This window comes from Eucalyptus grandis, chromosome 9 (assembly GCF_016545825.1).
Source record: "Eucalyptus grandis isolate ANBG69807.140 chromosome 9, ASM1654582v1, whole genome shotgun sequence".
NCBI lineage: Eukaryota > Viridiplantae > Streptophyta > Magnoliopsida > Myrtales > Myrtaceae > Eucalyptus > Eucalyptus grandis.
In genome coordinates, this window is record NC_052620.1 from 25,540,583 (window position 1) to 25,556,177 (window position 15,595).

Below are 15,595 nucleotides of genomic sequence, written 5' to 3' on the forward strand. Positions count from 1 at the left end.
AGCTTTAGCTACAACAATGCTACATCACGCCTGCATCTGAGCAGAATAGAAGGTCATTATTCAGAGATTCTACTGTTGAACAACAGAAAACGAACAACATAGGCACTATATTGAAATTGCTGTGCTTAGCTTCATTATTTGTTTAGGCGAACGGACAATATTCAAAATACAGAGTCACATTCCTTTCATTCTATCGCAAAGTTTTCAAGTCACCAAAGCTAATTGAAAATGCTTTAGCTACAGCAATGCCACATCACACCTCGCGTCTCAGCACAATAGATGGTCATTATTCGGAGACTCTACTGCTGAATCCTGGAGGATCTCAACGTCAAGCTTCTTAAAGTGGCTTCCTTTTCGGGTGACCAAGTACTTGCCCTAGTTGTATGGCCTGTATTTTGGAGGGTTGTGCTCGTCAATCAATTCCTTTAATGGCTGCACCATGGTATAGTGCAATGGGTTGAAGGAATCGAGAAACTCTTTTTCTCCAAGGTCACCATGACTTTGTGCTCAACACTTTGATACGTCTCGTTGCTCCAAACCTTCACATAGTCAAGAGTTAATTTGTCAAGAATACATAGTTTGTTCTATTCTGTCGAGTACTGCACTCATATCCACAGGTACAATTCATGTGTATAACAAATGATTATGTATGAAAATACAAAATCACAAAAATTAGGTGGAAAAGATGGATAATAATGATTAGGCACAAGTAAGATTAGTCGTAGCACAAATGATCTTCTATATACATATCTTTAAGTGATAAGTTGTGCATATAAAAAAGGAGATTGGGGCACCTGAGCGCCATAACTTCGCACGGGAGACATTTAAGCCATAACTTTAAAATAGTACACTTAAGTGCCAATATCGAAGTAAAATGGGACGTGCCACTTCGGCGAAAATCCGGTCAAATGGCTGACGTGGCAATTTTCCGACGAGTTTGGTCCAAAACGACGTCGTTTTGACGCCGACGCGTGGCGGATAAAATGCAAAAACAACGCCGTTTCGTGTTTACGTGTAAATAATAATATATAAATTAATTAAATTAGATTTAAAATATTCAAAAATTTTAAAAAATAAGAAAATTTATAAATTTAAAAAAAAATAAGAATTTTTTTTTTAAATTAAGAAAAATTTAAAATTTTTAAAAATTAAGAAAAATTTAAAATTAAGAAAAATTTAAAAATTTTAAAAAAGTAAGAAAAATTAAAAAAATTAAGAAAAATTTAAACATTTTTAAATTTTAAAAAATTAAGAAAAATTTAAACATTTTTAAAATTTTAAAAATTAAGAAAAATTTAAAAAATTTAAAAAAATTAAAAAATTAAAAAATTAAAAAAGGGGGAGATCGAACGGGCGTCTCCCTCGCCGCCTGTTCGACCTCCCCCATTTTTTTCTTAATTATTAATTTTTTAAATTTTTCTTATTTTTAAAATTTTTAAAATTTTTCTTAATTTTAAAAATTTTTAAATTTTTCTTAATTTTTAAATTTTTTCTTAATTTTTAAAATTTTAAAATTTTTCTTAATTTTTAAAATTTTTTTAGATTTTTCTTATTTTTTTGAATATTTTTAATTTAATTTAATTAATTTTTATATTATTATTTACAAGTAGACACGAAACAACGTCATTTTTGCATTTTCTCCACCACGTCGCGCGCAAAACGACGCCGTTTTGGACCAAGCTTACTAGAAAGTCGCCACGTAAGACATTTGGCCAGATTTTTGGGAGTGGCACTTAAGTGTCCCATTTAACTTCAAAAATGGCACTCAAGTGTACCGTTTTAAAGTTATGGCAAGACTTAAATGTCTCTTGGTGCCAAGTTATGGCACTTGACGTTGTACTTTTGCCTATAAAAAGTTATTAATTTTTTTTTAATAAGTGGTACCTGAATAATGTCACCAGCATTTATAATGAAGGCATCGGGAGGGGGCTTGACTAGGACCCATTCCCCATCACTCTTCATTTTCACCTTGAGGCCTTCGATATGGTCTTGAGCTAGGATGGTGAGGCCCCTGAGTCCTTGTGGCGGCCCATGCCCAAAGCGAGGTGCGGCATAGGGCACATAGGTGGTGGTCGAGTCGGATGCTGGTTTGACCCTTGTAGAATTTGTCAAATCTGTTTGCGGGCAAACCCAGGCTCTGATGTCACGGCCCGAAAGATAGCATGTCCAAGAGGTTTCCATGAGTCAGGCGTGACACCTTCTGACCCTCGGCTTATATCCCCGAGACTTAGAGTATTTTCCTGGGGACGGGCGATACTGTACTTGTACGCATACGTTATAAATGCGAGTAGCTGGTAGATGGTACTTAATGCGGGTAGTTGGGAGGAGCAATCTCCACCGTTAGATCTAAAGGAGATCTACGGATACGGTTTGCCTTATACTTGTATATAAAGGGGTCTCCTCCCTCATTGTAATTCATTCACAAGCAATACAAAAACCAGAACTTTTCTCTCTAAGAGTTTCTTTCTCTACATACGAGTCTTGTGAATCGAGTGTTGAAAGGCTGCTTAGGGGTAAAACCTTAAGGTCGCACGGGTTAGCCTATGTGTGATCGAGAGTGAATTGATCGACCCATGACAAGTGGTATCAGAGCTGATTTTTGATCTAAGCACAAGTGCAATGGCTGATCCATGATCTGATGAGGCGCTCGCCATGGGTGGTGACTGCGTTGATCGTGGGCGAAACGCCGAGAAGGGCGCTGCCAAGGGAAAGAAGAATCGTGGTGTCTTGAGTTCGAGGGAGCCTACTGGGGATCTTGCACATCGCATGGCGAAGCTAAAATTGTTTGTCACCGATGTTCAAGGATCGGTCGATGACCTGACCCAGACCGTGGATGGAGTTGACGCTGGAAGGGAGGAGCTGAATGTGGAAGTGCAAGAACTCAAGACCGGCATAGGAGAACTCCGTCACAAGTTGCTGGGGACCTTATAGGAGGAACTCACACAACGGTGCGAACCTTTGGAGGCCATGATGGCGGCCATGCGCGCGAAGATAGCGGAGCTTACAGGTAAGCTCGTTGAAGCACAAGCTACATGCGTGAACGAAGTGATCACGGTGCAAGGTCTATGAGTGGACACGCCGAAGCCGAAGGAATTCCGGGGCTCGCGGGTGGCCAAAAATGTGGACAACTTTCTGTGGTACATGAAGCAGTACTTCCAGGCCATGGGAATCAACGGCGATCAAACACGGGTAAACACTGCTTCAATGTATTTATCTGATAGTGCATTGTTGTGGTGGCGTCGTCAGTCGGATGATAGGTGTGGGAATCTTATCATGACCTGGGGTGGTTTCGTCGAGGAGTTCCGGTAGAACTACTTTCCCGTTTATGCGGAGGAAGAAGCTTGTGATGAGCTGAAGCGTTTCGAGCAAAAGGGTAGTGTGCGTGACTACATCAAGCGGTTTTCGGAGTTGCTGCTCCAAATCCCCTTGATGAATGAAATTGAGGCGTTTCACCAGTTCATGGGTGGTCTCAAGCCACGGACAAAGCAAGAGTTAAAGCGGTACGACGTGGGAGACCTCACTACGGCCATGACTGTAGCTGAGTCGCTCGTGGAGTACAAGGCGTCACCTTCCACATCCCAACTGGACACTCGTCCAAGGGACAAATGCATTGGTGGGGGGAGATCGAGGGAGATACAATCGCCCGACCGGAGGCAGACCACCACCGGCTGGTCCTCATCTTCACTGGGCTCATGCGGGGCCAAACAGAGGAGGGCAAAGGAAGGTACGAACATATAGTCGTTTCTTTTGTGATGGTTCGCACATGGCGCGGGATTGCCCGAACAAGGGCAAGTTGGCCACTCTTTGCAAAGAAGATGAGCTTAGGGAGGAAATGCGATTGGGATCGTTGCGACTCCTTAGCATGATCAAGTCCAAGAAGGCGAAGGAGCCCAAAGGCTTGATGTTCGTAGACGTGAAGATCGGAGTGACCACGATGAGTGCACTCGTGGACACGGGAGCATCCGACATCTTCATATCGGAGGAAGTTGCGAAGAAACTTGACCTATAGGTTGAGAAGGGAGCCGGTTGGCTCAAGACAGTGAATTCAAAGGAAGTCCCTGCGATCGGTGTTGCGAGGGACGTGGAACTACAACTCGGATCATGGAAAGGCAAAGAAACTCTAGAGGTAATTCCACTTGATGACTACGATATTGTCATTGGAATCAAATTCCTAGATATAATCCATGTGGTTGTAGTTCCCTTTGCCAAATGTATATGCGTGTTAGACAAGAATTGCCAATGCGTGATTCTGGTCCATCGTGAGTCGGATCATGATCGAAAGATGATCTCGGCCATGCGACTCACCAAAGGAGTAAGGAAGGGTGAAGTGATCTTTTTGGCGGCCTTGAAGATCAAGGACGACAAGGGTGAAGGGAAGAAAGTCCTGACGGAAGCAACCCAAGTCCTTGACACGTTCAAGGACGTGATGCCTTCGGAGCTGCCGAAGAAGCTGCCACCCAAGAGAGATGTGGATCATCGGATCGAGTTAGTGCCTGATGCTCGACCGCCTGCCATGGCACCTTACCGTATGGTGCCGCTCGAATTGGAAGAGTTGAGGAGGCAACTCAAGGAGCTGCTCGACACGGGCTACATACGGCTGTCAAAAGCCCCGTTCAGTACGCCGGTCCTATTTCAAAAGAAGCACGATAGGTTACTCCGGATGTGCATCGACTACCAGGCGTTGAACAAGCTGACTGTGAAGAACAAGTACCCGATTCCGCTCATTGTGGATCTATTCAATCAACTTGGTGGAGTTTAGTGGTTTACCAAGCTGGATCTCCGATCGGACTATTATCAAGTTCGGATCGCTGAAGGGGACGAGCCAAAGACAGCCTGCGTGACGTGGTATGGATCCTACGAGTTCCTTGTAATGCCGTTCGGCTTGACCAACGCTCCGACTACTTTTTGCACAATGATGGACAAGGTACTCCACCCTTTCCTAGATAGGTTTGTAGTGGTTTACCTAGATGATATTGTGATATATAATCGAATGTTGGGAGAACACGTCGAACATATAAGGCAAGTCTTCCAAGTCTTGCGCTAGAACGAGTTGTACGTTAAGCGTAAGAAGTGTGCCTTCACCCAAGAAGAAGTTCCTTTCTTGGGCCACATCGTCGGAGGTGGCGAGTGCGAATGGACAAGGCGAATATTCAATCAATCGTCGAATGGGAGCCACCGACAAAGGTGCCGGCGTTGAGGTCATTCCTAGGCCTCACCAACTATTACCGGCGGTTCATCCAGAGTTACTCGAGTATCACTGTGCCACTCACAGACTTGCTGAAGAAAGAGAAGGTGTGGGAGTGGACGGATCAATGCCAAAGAGCCTTCTATCGATTGAAGCAAGTTATGACGGAGGAGCCGGTGTTGGCGTTGCCTGACCACACGAAGCCCTATGAAGTAGAGGCTGACGCCTTGGATTATGCCGTTGGTGGTGTGCTTATGCAGGATGGCCATCTGGTGGCGTACGAGTCCCGAAAGTTGAACGATACCGAGCGTTGGTATACCGTTCAAAAGAAGGAGATGACTGCGGTGGTGCACTGCCTTTGGACGTGGAAACACTACATCCTGGGATCGAAGTTCGTCGTGAGGACAAACAACGTGGCCACGAGCTACTTCCAGACTCAAAAGAAGTTGAGTCCGAAACAAGCTCAATGGCAAGACTTCTTAGCGGAGTTCGACTACGCGTTGGAGTACAAGCCGGGGAAGGCCAACTCTGTGGTAGACGCGTTGAGCCGAAAGACGGAACTGATGAGCCACACGGTGAGTCGACCGAGTTGTCCTTGGGTCGACCGCATTAAGGAGGGGTTGATGCATGATCCAAGAGCTCAAGCCCTCATCGGGTATGCAAAGGAAGGCAAGACCGGACAATTTTGGTGTGAGGACGAGCTCCTTTACACCAAGGGAAGGTGACTGTATGTGCCTTTCTATGGGAAGCTAAGGAAGGAGATCTTGCACGAGTGCCATGACTCGAAGTGGGCAGGTTATATAGGGATCCACCGCACGTTGGCTCTCGTCGAAGATCGATACTATTGGCCACAAATGCGCGACGACATGGAGGCGTATGTGAAGATTTGTTTGGTGTGCCAACAAGACAAGCTGGAGCAACGATCGTCGCCGGGTTTGTTGGAGCCACTTCCCGTTCCAACTCGTCCATGGGAAAGTATTTCCATGGACTTCATCATAAACCTACCAAAGTCTGAAGGGTGTCGGACTCTAATGGTTGTGGTTGACAGGTTTTCGAAGTACGTAACCTTTGTGCCTGCGACAAAGGATTGCTCGGCCGAGGAGGCGGCCAAACTGTTCATGAAGCATGTGGTGAAGTACTGGGGAGTGCCACAAACGATCGTGAGCGATTGGGATCCTCGCTTCATGGGATGTTTCTGGTCTGAGTTGTTCAAACTACTAGAGTCGGAGCTGAACATGTCAACGAGTTTGCATCTCCAAATTGACGATCAGACGGAGCGAGTCAATGCTCTCTTGGAGATCTACCTCCGACACTATGTGAGCACGACGCAAGCGAATTAGGCGAAATTGATCGACGTAGCCCAGTTCTCCTACAACTTGCAACGGAGCGAGTCAATCGGCCAAAGTTCGTTTGAGGTTGCGATTGCATAGCAACTGAACACCCCGAGCACTATTGCTTTGGGTTATCGAGGGAGTAGTCCGCCCGCGTATAAGTTCGCCAAAAACATGCAAGAAGAGGCGGACTTGGCACGAGCGTGTCTACATAAGGCCTCCAAACGCATGAAGAAATGGGCAGATAAGAAGCAACGGCACATGGAGTTCCAAGTTGGAGACCAAGTGTTGGTTAAGCTGCATGTGGTTCTTCGATACAAGGACATGCACAAGGAGTTGATCCATCGCTATAAGGGGCCATTTTGAGTGCTACAACGGGTTGGAAAAGTCACATACAAGTTGGAGCTACCACCAAAGCTAAATGTGCATATGGTTTTCCATGTAAGTATGCTTAAACTCTTCCAAGTTGATGAGGAAGACTCGGATCGAGGGGAGTCACGACGGGTGCCACTCGGGGCAAAAACCTTGTATGATCAAGAGGTCGAGAGCATCTTGGCGGACGAGTCATACGGAAACGGTATTGCGCGCCCAAGCAAGAGTATTTGATCCGATGGAAGGGTCTTCCGAAGAGTGAAGTCAGTTAAGAGCTTGAGGAGAGTCTTTGGCAGTTCAAGAAAGAGATTGAAGCCTTTCATGTTGAAGACGCGACGATGGCGTCGCCTGATTTGGTGGGGGAGAATGTCACGACCTGAAAGATAGCATGTCCAAGAGGTTTCCATGAGTCGGACGTGACATATTCTGACCCTCGGCTTATTTCCCCAAAACTTAGAGTATTCTCTTGGGGACGGGCGATACTATATTTGTACGCATACGTTATAAATGCGAGTAGGTGGTAGTTGGTACTTAATGCGGGTAGTTGAGAGGAGCAATCTCCACTGTTAGATCTAAGGGAGATATACGGATATGGTTTGCCTTATACTTGTATATAAATGGGTCTCCTCCCTCATTGTAATTCATTCACAAGCACTACAAAAACCAGAGCTTCTCTCTTTAAGAGTTTCTCTCTCTACATACGAGTCTTGTGAGTCAAGTGTTGAAAGACTGCTTAGGGTAAAACCTTAAGGTCGCACGGGTCAGCCTACGTGTGATTGAGAATGAAACGATCGGCTCGTGACACTGAGCTATTAGTCCCATTAGCTTGTATGCAAGTTTCTCCAATTCTTGTGCGTACTCCGCATGCTTCCTTGAATTTTAACAGCCGCAAGAGTATCATTTTGGATGGGCAGGAGATGCGAGTTCCATGAGAAAGGCCTGGCATAGAATAAAATCGATACTATCTGTTTAAACAGAGCACATTTCACCATGTCATTTATCATATGATTGTGAGATTATTAATTCCCAGCTTCTATAGAAACACCATGCAGCCAAAGTTAAAAAGATCATGGAAACACTAACCTTAATCCAGGAGGGTACTCAGGCCACTGATTGATCCACTTAGTGACAGCCTCTTCACCGTTCTCGGGCAAGATTGAGACGAGCGTAGGCTCTTGCACAGTGCAGTCGAAGACCTCCTTCCAGTCCCTCATGTTCTTGGTGTGCTCCACCTCATAGTACCCCACCACCCTCCTCTTGTCCCTCCTCACCTTCTTCTCCTCCAAGCCCCGCCTGAAGAACTCCCTCGCCTCCTGCTCTATCCTCTCCCTCTTCTCCGCTGCCACGTCGTGGTTCACCACTGCAAAGAATCACCACTTCTTGCAAGCCTCCCCCATCTTCGCCACAAGCCCTTCAAAGGTGGTGGGGGAAGCAGTGACCGGGCTGTCAGAGGGTGAGTAGCCGGTGAGGGCGGCCAGGTCGATGAGCAGGATGCCTTCGGCATGTGTGGCGGCAAGCTTGGGCCTATGCTCGACAGCTTGTATGAATGTTGGATTGACCCTCCCATCTCCTTTTTCTTGATAAAGATCGGGAGTATGATCTTGGCCTAATTGCGAGTTGTAACTAACAAGAAAGATCAACTCTCCTCCTCCTCCTTCTCCTTCTCCTTCTCCTTCTCCTCCTCTTTTCATGGATGATATTGAAGCAATTACAGAGGAGCATTTTTATAGTGGTAATGATAGTGGCTGATGCACGATTGAACCTAGACGTGCCTAGGATAATTCGGAAATAGCTCATGAGTGACTAGGATAATGTTAGGACATGTGGAAAATCAGGAGGAGATAGGCAAGAAGAGGATGGAGAGGTGATTCTTGACGTGGAGTTTGCGATAGATGATTAATTCCTGATTCCATTTTATGTTGTTGAAAAGTATTTGCTAAGTGATTTAATTGGCGCACAAGATAAGTTTAAATAAAAATTATTGGATTAGGAACGAGAAAATTATCAAAAAAAGCCCTAAACTAATTATGATGATATCAATTTTGTTCTAAACTTTTTTTTTGGCCAATTGGGTCTTAAACTATTTGTGTTTATGCCAATTCAGTTCATCTAACACTTTTGGCTAGAAATCACAAACATTAATGCTGGCATTTTTACGTGACACGACTGATGCCGATATTGATAATTTTTAATAATTTTTAATAATTTTTAATTTCTCTCTCTCTCTCTCTCTTTTCCTTTCCTTCTTCCTCCAGTTGGTTGGTGGACCTCAAAAACTAGTGAGGTCGACATCGCCGGCCCTTGGCTAGTTGCCAAGGTCTAGCAACTGGCTAGAGGATGAAAGAAAGAAAAAAAAAAGAGAAAGAAAAGAAAAGAAAAAGGAAAAAATAAAAAGTATTAAAATATTATTAAATTTGTCCACGTTAATTTGGCTGTGTCAGTAGGACGCCTGGCGTCCATGTCAATGATAGCCAAAATTAGCTAAATGGATTGAATTGACACAAATAGAAGATGTTTATGGCTCAATTGGTCAATTACAATAGGTTTAAAACATTTTTAGTGATTCTTCTAATTAGGAACAATGAAGGCTTTCAATGCGATTTCGGATTGTGATCACAAAATTTGTTTCTCATATTGTCATCTATAGTATATACAACGAGGTAGGCCAACTAATCACTGAATTAAATTTCTAATTGTGAATTAAATTTATCTCTACTTGAAACGATTGATTGAGTGTAAAACCAAAGTCTCTCAATATAAAAAATTTTGTGGTGCGAGGCCGGCTCTTCATGATTCGCTTTTGCCCAATTCGTTTCAACAATATACGTTTTCTTTGGGCAAAATATTTGGACTTCGAGCTAGAATCTGTTGAATGTATGACAAACCCAACAGGGCATGAATTCCAGGGACTCAAATCACGTTAACCTCTGAAAAGTAGGCCATCATCTATGTAATGTGATGTTCGAAGAAAGCTGCGGGGCCGTCTCCTTGGTTGCTAACCGTATTCATGTTTTGAGCTCGTACGTGGGAATAGTTCACCCGCGATTCCCTTCGTTTGAAGCGCAATGAGGACAACTTACTTCTCGAGAAAGAAAGGTTGCGAGATCCCCAAGATACACAGATAAGTACGCCGCACACGGTATATGCTAGCCTCTGTTTGTGTTGCCACTCGAGGTATCATATGCTCACGCAATCTTTCTTGATCTCTAGACCATCATGTCGATGAGTAAACTAAGATCTTGATACGTACTCAGAGAGTTTCTTTAAAAGAATGCATCGGTTTCTTTATGTGTTAATTGGGTTCGATGGATTGGAATATCCAAGAGCCTACTTGGACTTATGCGGTTCAAGTGGCAATCGGAGATCACGGTTTATAATACATAAAGGTCGCTTTCTTTCTGTTTATATTTCCCTCTCCGTCCTTTCGAAATTAAAATTGCTATGGTCCTTTTCTCTTAGGTAGGATTGGACGTTGGCCACCACGTTGGTGAGGCCACAGCCCTTGTTCGGCGACAAAGACATGTCGCAGGAAAATGACGTTGGCCGAGGATTATTACGGTGCTGTCCAGAGGGTGGCTGTCAATATCTGAGGAAGAGTCGCATGTTCAGAAAGGATTTTGTAGAGTGGATGATTAAGAGAAATCCCGCAGATGGAAGCGCTGGAGATCGGAGCCTGTGGTCATGATCTTCAAAAAGGGACTGAATGGTTTGTTTCAACGGCCAGGTGCTGCTGCATCAGATGACTAGCTTCAAGTTCACTTTGGGAGAAAAGTCATTGAGATTTATTTATCCAGGGATGATCGATCCTTTTTCGCGGTGTGCCCCATCTAGGAATTTGCTTGGTCGGATGTGGGAGCGAATATAGAAGAATGAATTCTTTTCCGAGATGTACTGGATACTGTTTTCAAAAAATGATATGCCCTATATATATATATACTCTAAACTGATGAGGAAAAGTATCGAAAATTTCTTAAACTCATTGCGTTGTATCAATTTAGCTCTAAAACTTTCAATTGGACTAATTTAGTTTTAAACTTTTTGCATTTGTGCTAATTTAATCCATTTAACTAATTTTGGTCAGAAATTGTGACGTGAACATCAACCATCCTAAACATTTTGCATTTGTGCTACCAACCACAACGAGAGCTTGTGAGCCCTTTCCCATTGTTGACAAGGATCGGTTGCCAACCCTTGCTCACCCTCAACCCAAAAAAACAATGAAGAGAGGAAAAAAAGAAAAAAAAATCATAAAAAAATCTAAATATTATTAAAAAATATCCATGTTTACTATGTCACGTAGGATTGCTAGTGTTCACGTTAGCGAATTCTGGTCAAAATTGACCAGAAAGACTAAATTGACAAATTATCAAAAGGTTTAGGACTAAATTGAAAAATTATCATAGGCCAATTGAAAAATTTAGGTCCAAATCGGCAAATTATCAAAAGGTTTAACACTAAATTGACATAATTAAATTGTTTAGGACTTAATTGACTACCATAAATAAATTTAGGACTTTATGGACAATTTTTCCATAAAGATCTTGCGCAATGAAATGTGATTTTTATGAGACAATGTTATTTGCCTCGACATGTCCTCGTTGTTGAACAATCACAGTGGCTTGATCAACATGTTCGCCAATGTCAAATCCTGCAAAATGAAAAAAAGAATAATAAAAAAAGAGGGAGAGCTTTGATTGATCTGAAACATGTTTGGTCGAATTTATGTAGATATCCGACAAAATTAAAACGATGCAACACAGAGACGATTAGCATGGGGTGTGGTCTCTTATTTTTTCTTGGTTTTACCTCAACTGAGCTGAGCTGACAAACTTTCGATGACAAGAAATTGGGCCAGAGCCGAAGGTGGTCGGAGGGTTGAGTCTTCGTAGGTGTAGTGGCTGTCTAGAACGGGTGGTGGTCTTCCAATAGACTATACTTGCAAAGTACGACAGAGGTTTATCACAACAATCTTGAAAAGAACCGCTCCTAAGAATTCTCTTGGCTACTCCTCTTGACGTTTTCTTTGAATACTTGCAAAATACAACAGGGGTAGAAACATTGAGTTCAGGACCAGGCGTTAAGGCAGTCACAAAAACAGCAAGGGCAATCTTCTCGGGGAATTTCTCCATCACCTGAGAAAGAGCCGACCCTCCCAACCTGCGACTGATGAGGATCACTTTCTCATGTGAAGTTAGCCATTCCATGACATCTCTCGGGGGCTTGAAGTACTCAGAGGTCGATTGCAAAGGTTTGGCCTGAAGTGGGTTGGTACCGGAAGCTGCCTGGTCAAGTGCAGTGACTCTGTGACCGGATGATTTTAGAAATTTGACGATCTTGTACCAACACCATGCACCGTGGCCTGACCCATGAACCAGCAGAGAGTGCTTGCTTTCAAGTGATGCTTCATTCTGCTCAAAACAGAAGAGGAAGAGGATGATGAGGGCAAGCGAGACAGGTTCAGGTTCTTGTCCATTTGCCTCTCTCTTGATCTTTTTCTTTACCCAAAACTAGGCGTCTGCAAAGGGGGAAGGTGATGGGTTTTATTCAGCATGATCGTTTGGTGTTGACTAAAGCTAGCGAAGGGGAGGACCTTCATTGGTCAGCAATTACGAAATCAATGTTGATGACTATTCTTGTGATATACTTTTTGAATTGAAATTACCTACTCAAATAGATAAGGATGGTTTACATCAGAAAACGAACGCACTGCATTGAAACCACTGTGCTCAGTTCCACTATTCATTTAGGCGAACACACAATATTCACAATCAACATTCACATTCCTTACATTCTCCTGCAAAGTTTAAAGTCTCCACAGCTAATTAAAAAGCTTTAGCTACAACAATGTTGCATATCTCCCCGTGTCTCAGCACAATAGATGGTCATTGTTCGGAGATTCTACTTCTGAATCTCATATCCTAAAATGATATATCTGAAGGTTCTCAACATCAAGCTTCTTGAAGTTGCTTCCTTTTCGAGTGACCAAGAACTTGCCCCAGTTGTATGGCCTGTACTTTGGAGGGTTGTGCTCATCAGTCAATTCTTTCAGTGGCTGCACCATGACATAGTGTGATGGGTTGAAGAAGAATGGAATCGAGAACCTCTCCTTCTTTGAATTCACCATCACTCTATGCTCGACGCTCTCGTAAGTATCATTGCTCCAAACCTTCACATAGTTGAGAGTTAATTTGACAAGAATATATAGCTTGTTCTGTTTTGCCAAGTACTTCACCCACATTCACAAGTACAATTTGTATGTATGACCAATCATCATGTATGAAAATCATAGGAATTGATCGAAAGGATGGATCATAATCTTTAAGCATAGGCACAACCAGTTGCTGCCACACAAATGATCTTCCATATACATATATTCAAGCAATAAGTTGTGCACATAAAAAGTTCTTCTGTAATAAGTGATACCTGGATAATGTCACCAACATTGATAATGAAGGCATCAGGGATGGGCTTGACTAGGACCCACTCCCCATCACTCTTCCTTTTCACCTCGAGGCCTCCGACGTCGTCTTGAGACAGGATGGTGAGCGCCCCCGAGTCCTTGTGGCGGCCTACGCCCAGAGCGAGGTGCGGCGCGGGGCACGGCGGGTAGTGGTTGAGCCGGACGAAGGTGGTGTGGTCCTTGTAGTATTCGTCAAACCTGTTCGCGGGCAAGCCCAGGCTCTGAGCTATCAGTCCCATCAGCTTGTACGCGAGTTTCTCCAATTCTTGTGCGTACTCTTCGCATGCTTCCCTGAATTTTAACAGCCGCAAGAGAATCGTTTTGGATGGGCAGGAGATGAGAACTCCATGAGAAAGGTTCGGGATAGAATAAAATCGATACTATTTGCTTAAACAGAGCACATTTCACCGTGTCATTTATCATATGATGTGAGATTATCAATTCCTATCTATCATGCGCCAGCTTCAATTGAAACACCATGTTGCCAAAGGAACAAAAAATCATGGAAACACTAACCTTAATCCAGGAGGGTACTCAGGCCACTGATTGTTCCACTCCATGATAGCCTCTTCGCCGTCCTTGGGCGAGGCCGGGACGAGCGTTGGCTCTTTTACGGTAAAGTCGAAGACTTCCTTCCAGTCCCTCACGTTCTTGGTGTGCTCTGTCTCATAGTACCCGACCACCCTCTTCTCGTCCCTCCTCACCTTCTTCTTCTCCTCCAAGCTCTGCCCGAAGAACTCCCTCGCCTCCCGCTCCATCCTCTCCCTCTTCTCTGCCGCCACGCCATGGTTCACCACCGCGAAGAATCCCCACTTCTTGCAAGCCTCCCCTATCTCCGCCACGAGCTCTTCGAAGGCAGTGGTGGAAGCAGCGACCGTGCCGTCGGAGGGTGAGTAGCCGGCGAGGGCGGCAAGGTCGATGAGCGGGATGCCTTCGGCTTGAATGGCGGCGAGCTTGGGCCTATGTTCGACGTCTTGTATGAACGCCAGATCGACCTCTCCCATCTCCTTTTTCTTGATAAAGATTAGGAGTATGATCTTGGGCTAATCGTGAGTTTGTGAACCTCTTCCTTCTTCTTGGTGTTTTTTCTTTTCGTGGATGATATTGAAGCAATTATAGAGAGGAGCATTTGTTACAGTGACAATGGTGGTGACTGATGCGCGATTGAACCTGGACGCGATCGAGTGGACAGTTCGGAAGTAAATGAGGAGCGACTAGGATAGAGTCAGGACAAGGAAAAAATCAAGAGGAGATGGCAAGAAAGAGGACGGAGAGTTCCTGATTCATGACGCAAGCGCTTGCATTGGTTAATTGGGTAGTTTTGTTGGTGGAGTCTGCGATAAATAATTGATTCCTGATTCCATCGTACGTTATTGAAAAGTACTTGACTGGTGGTTCAATCGGTGCACAAGATAATTTTAAATGAAATTATCAAATTAAGAATATTAATATTATTAATTTTTTTTAAAACTTATTACAATTACACCAATTTAATCTTAAATCTTTTTGTTTTTGCCATTAGAGTTTTAAACTTTTTGCATTTTTGTTAACTCAATCCAACTTTGGCCATAAATTCCTAATATGAAGGCCGGTCATCTCACATGGCGCTATTGATACTAAACGAGGTCAATTTTGATAATAGTTTTACCTTCCTTTATTTTTTTTTTTTTATCTTATTTTATCTTATCTTATCTTTTTATTTTTCCCTTCTTTCTCTACCCTGACAATCGGTCAAAGATGAGGCCTAGCGAGGTCAACCTCGCCAACTACTAGCAATGGCAAGCGAGGCTAGAGGTTGGCTTCATTGGCCCTCGCCTCTAGCCGATTGTCAAACTAGAGGAAGAAGGGAGGAATAAAAAGAGAAAGAAAAGAAAAAAAAAAAATTTTAAAATTAAAATATTATTAAAATACTATTTAAATTTTCAACATTGTCGCCTAGCGTTCATGTTAGTAATTTTTTGTCAAAATTATTAGATGCATTGAATCTATGCAAATGCAAAAGATGTTTGACTCAATTAGCAAAAAGAAAATCTTAGAACTCAATTAACACAATTGTAATATGTTTAAGACATTTATGGTAATTCTTCCAATTAGGAACAACGAAGGGTTTTGATGCGATTTCAAGGCATGATCACAAAAATCATTCATGATATTCTCATCTTATATACAATGGTTAATATACTAAAAAACTCCAAATTGGTATACATATGACAAATTTGCCTTAAATTATTATTATTTTTATTATGG

General features: G+C 43.2%; 1 protein-coding gene and 1 pseudogene across 1 annotated transcript; both read right to left on the reverse strand.

The window, feature by feature from the left end:
- Positions 1 to 267: 267 nt before the first annotated feature.
- LOC104430490 lies at positions 268 to 12,631 on the reverse strand (annotated as a pseudogene).
- LOC104418771 (probable 2-oxoglutarate-dependent dioxygenase At5g05600) lies at positions 12,573 to 14,610 on the reverse strand. Its single transcript, XM_039301517.1, has 3 exons — positions 13,865 to 14,610; positions 13,312 to 13,639; positions 12,573 to 13,054 (listed from the first exon to the last, which is right to left on the reverse strand). Exons 1-3 carry the CDS (start codon positions 14,350 to 14,352, stop codon positions 12,800 to 12,802), a joined length of 1,071 nt encoding a protein of 356 aa, XP_039157451.1. The 5' UTR covers positions 14,353 to 14,610; the 3' UTR covers positions 12,573 to 12,799.
- Between the last annotated feature and the right edge of the window lie 985 nt (positions 14,611 to 15,595).

Excerpts from the sequence above, each read along its gene's own strand:
- LOC104418771 (XM_039301517.1), bottom strand. The coding sequence starts at position 14,352 with ATGGGAGAGGTCGATCTGGCGTTCATACAAGACGTCGAACATAGGCCC. Across the intron at positions 13,640-13,864 it reads GAGTACCCTCCTGGATTAAG|GGAAGCATGCGAAGAGTACG; the intron begins GTTAGTGTTTCC and ends GTTAAAATTCAG. Across the intron at positions 13,055-13,311 it reads ATGTTGGTGACATTATCCAG|GTTTGGAGCAATGATACTTA; the intron begins GTATCACTTATT and ends AACTATGTGAAG.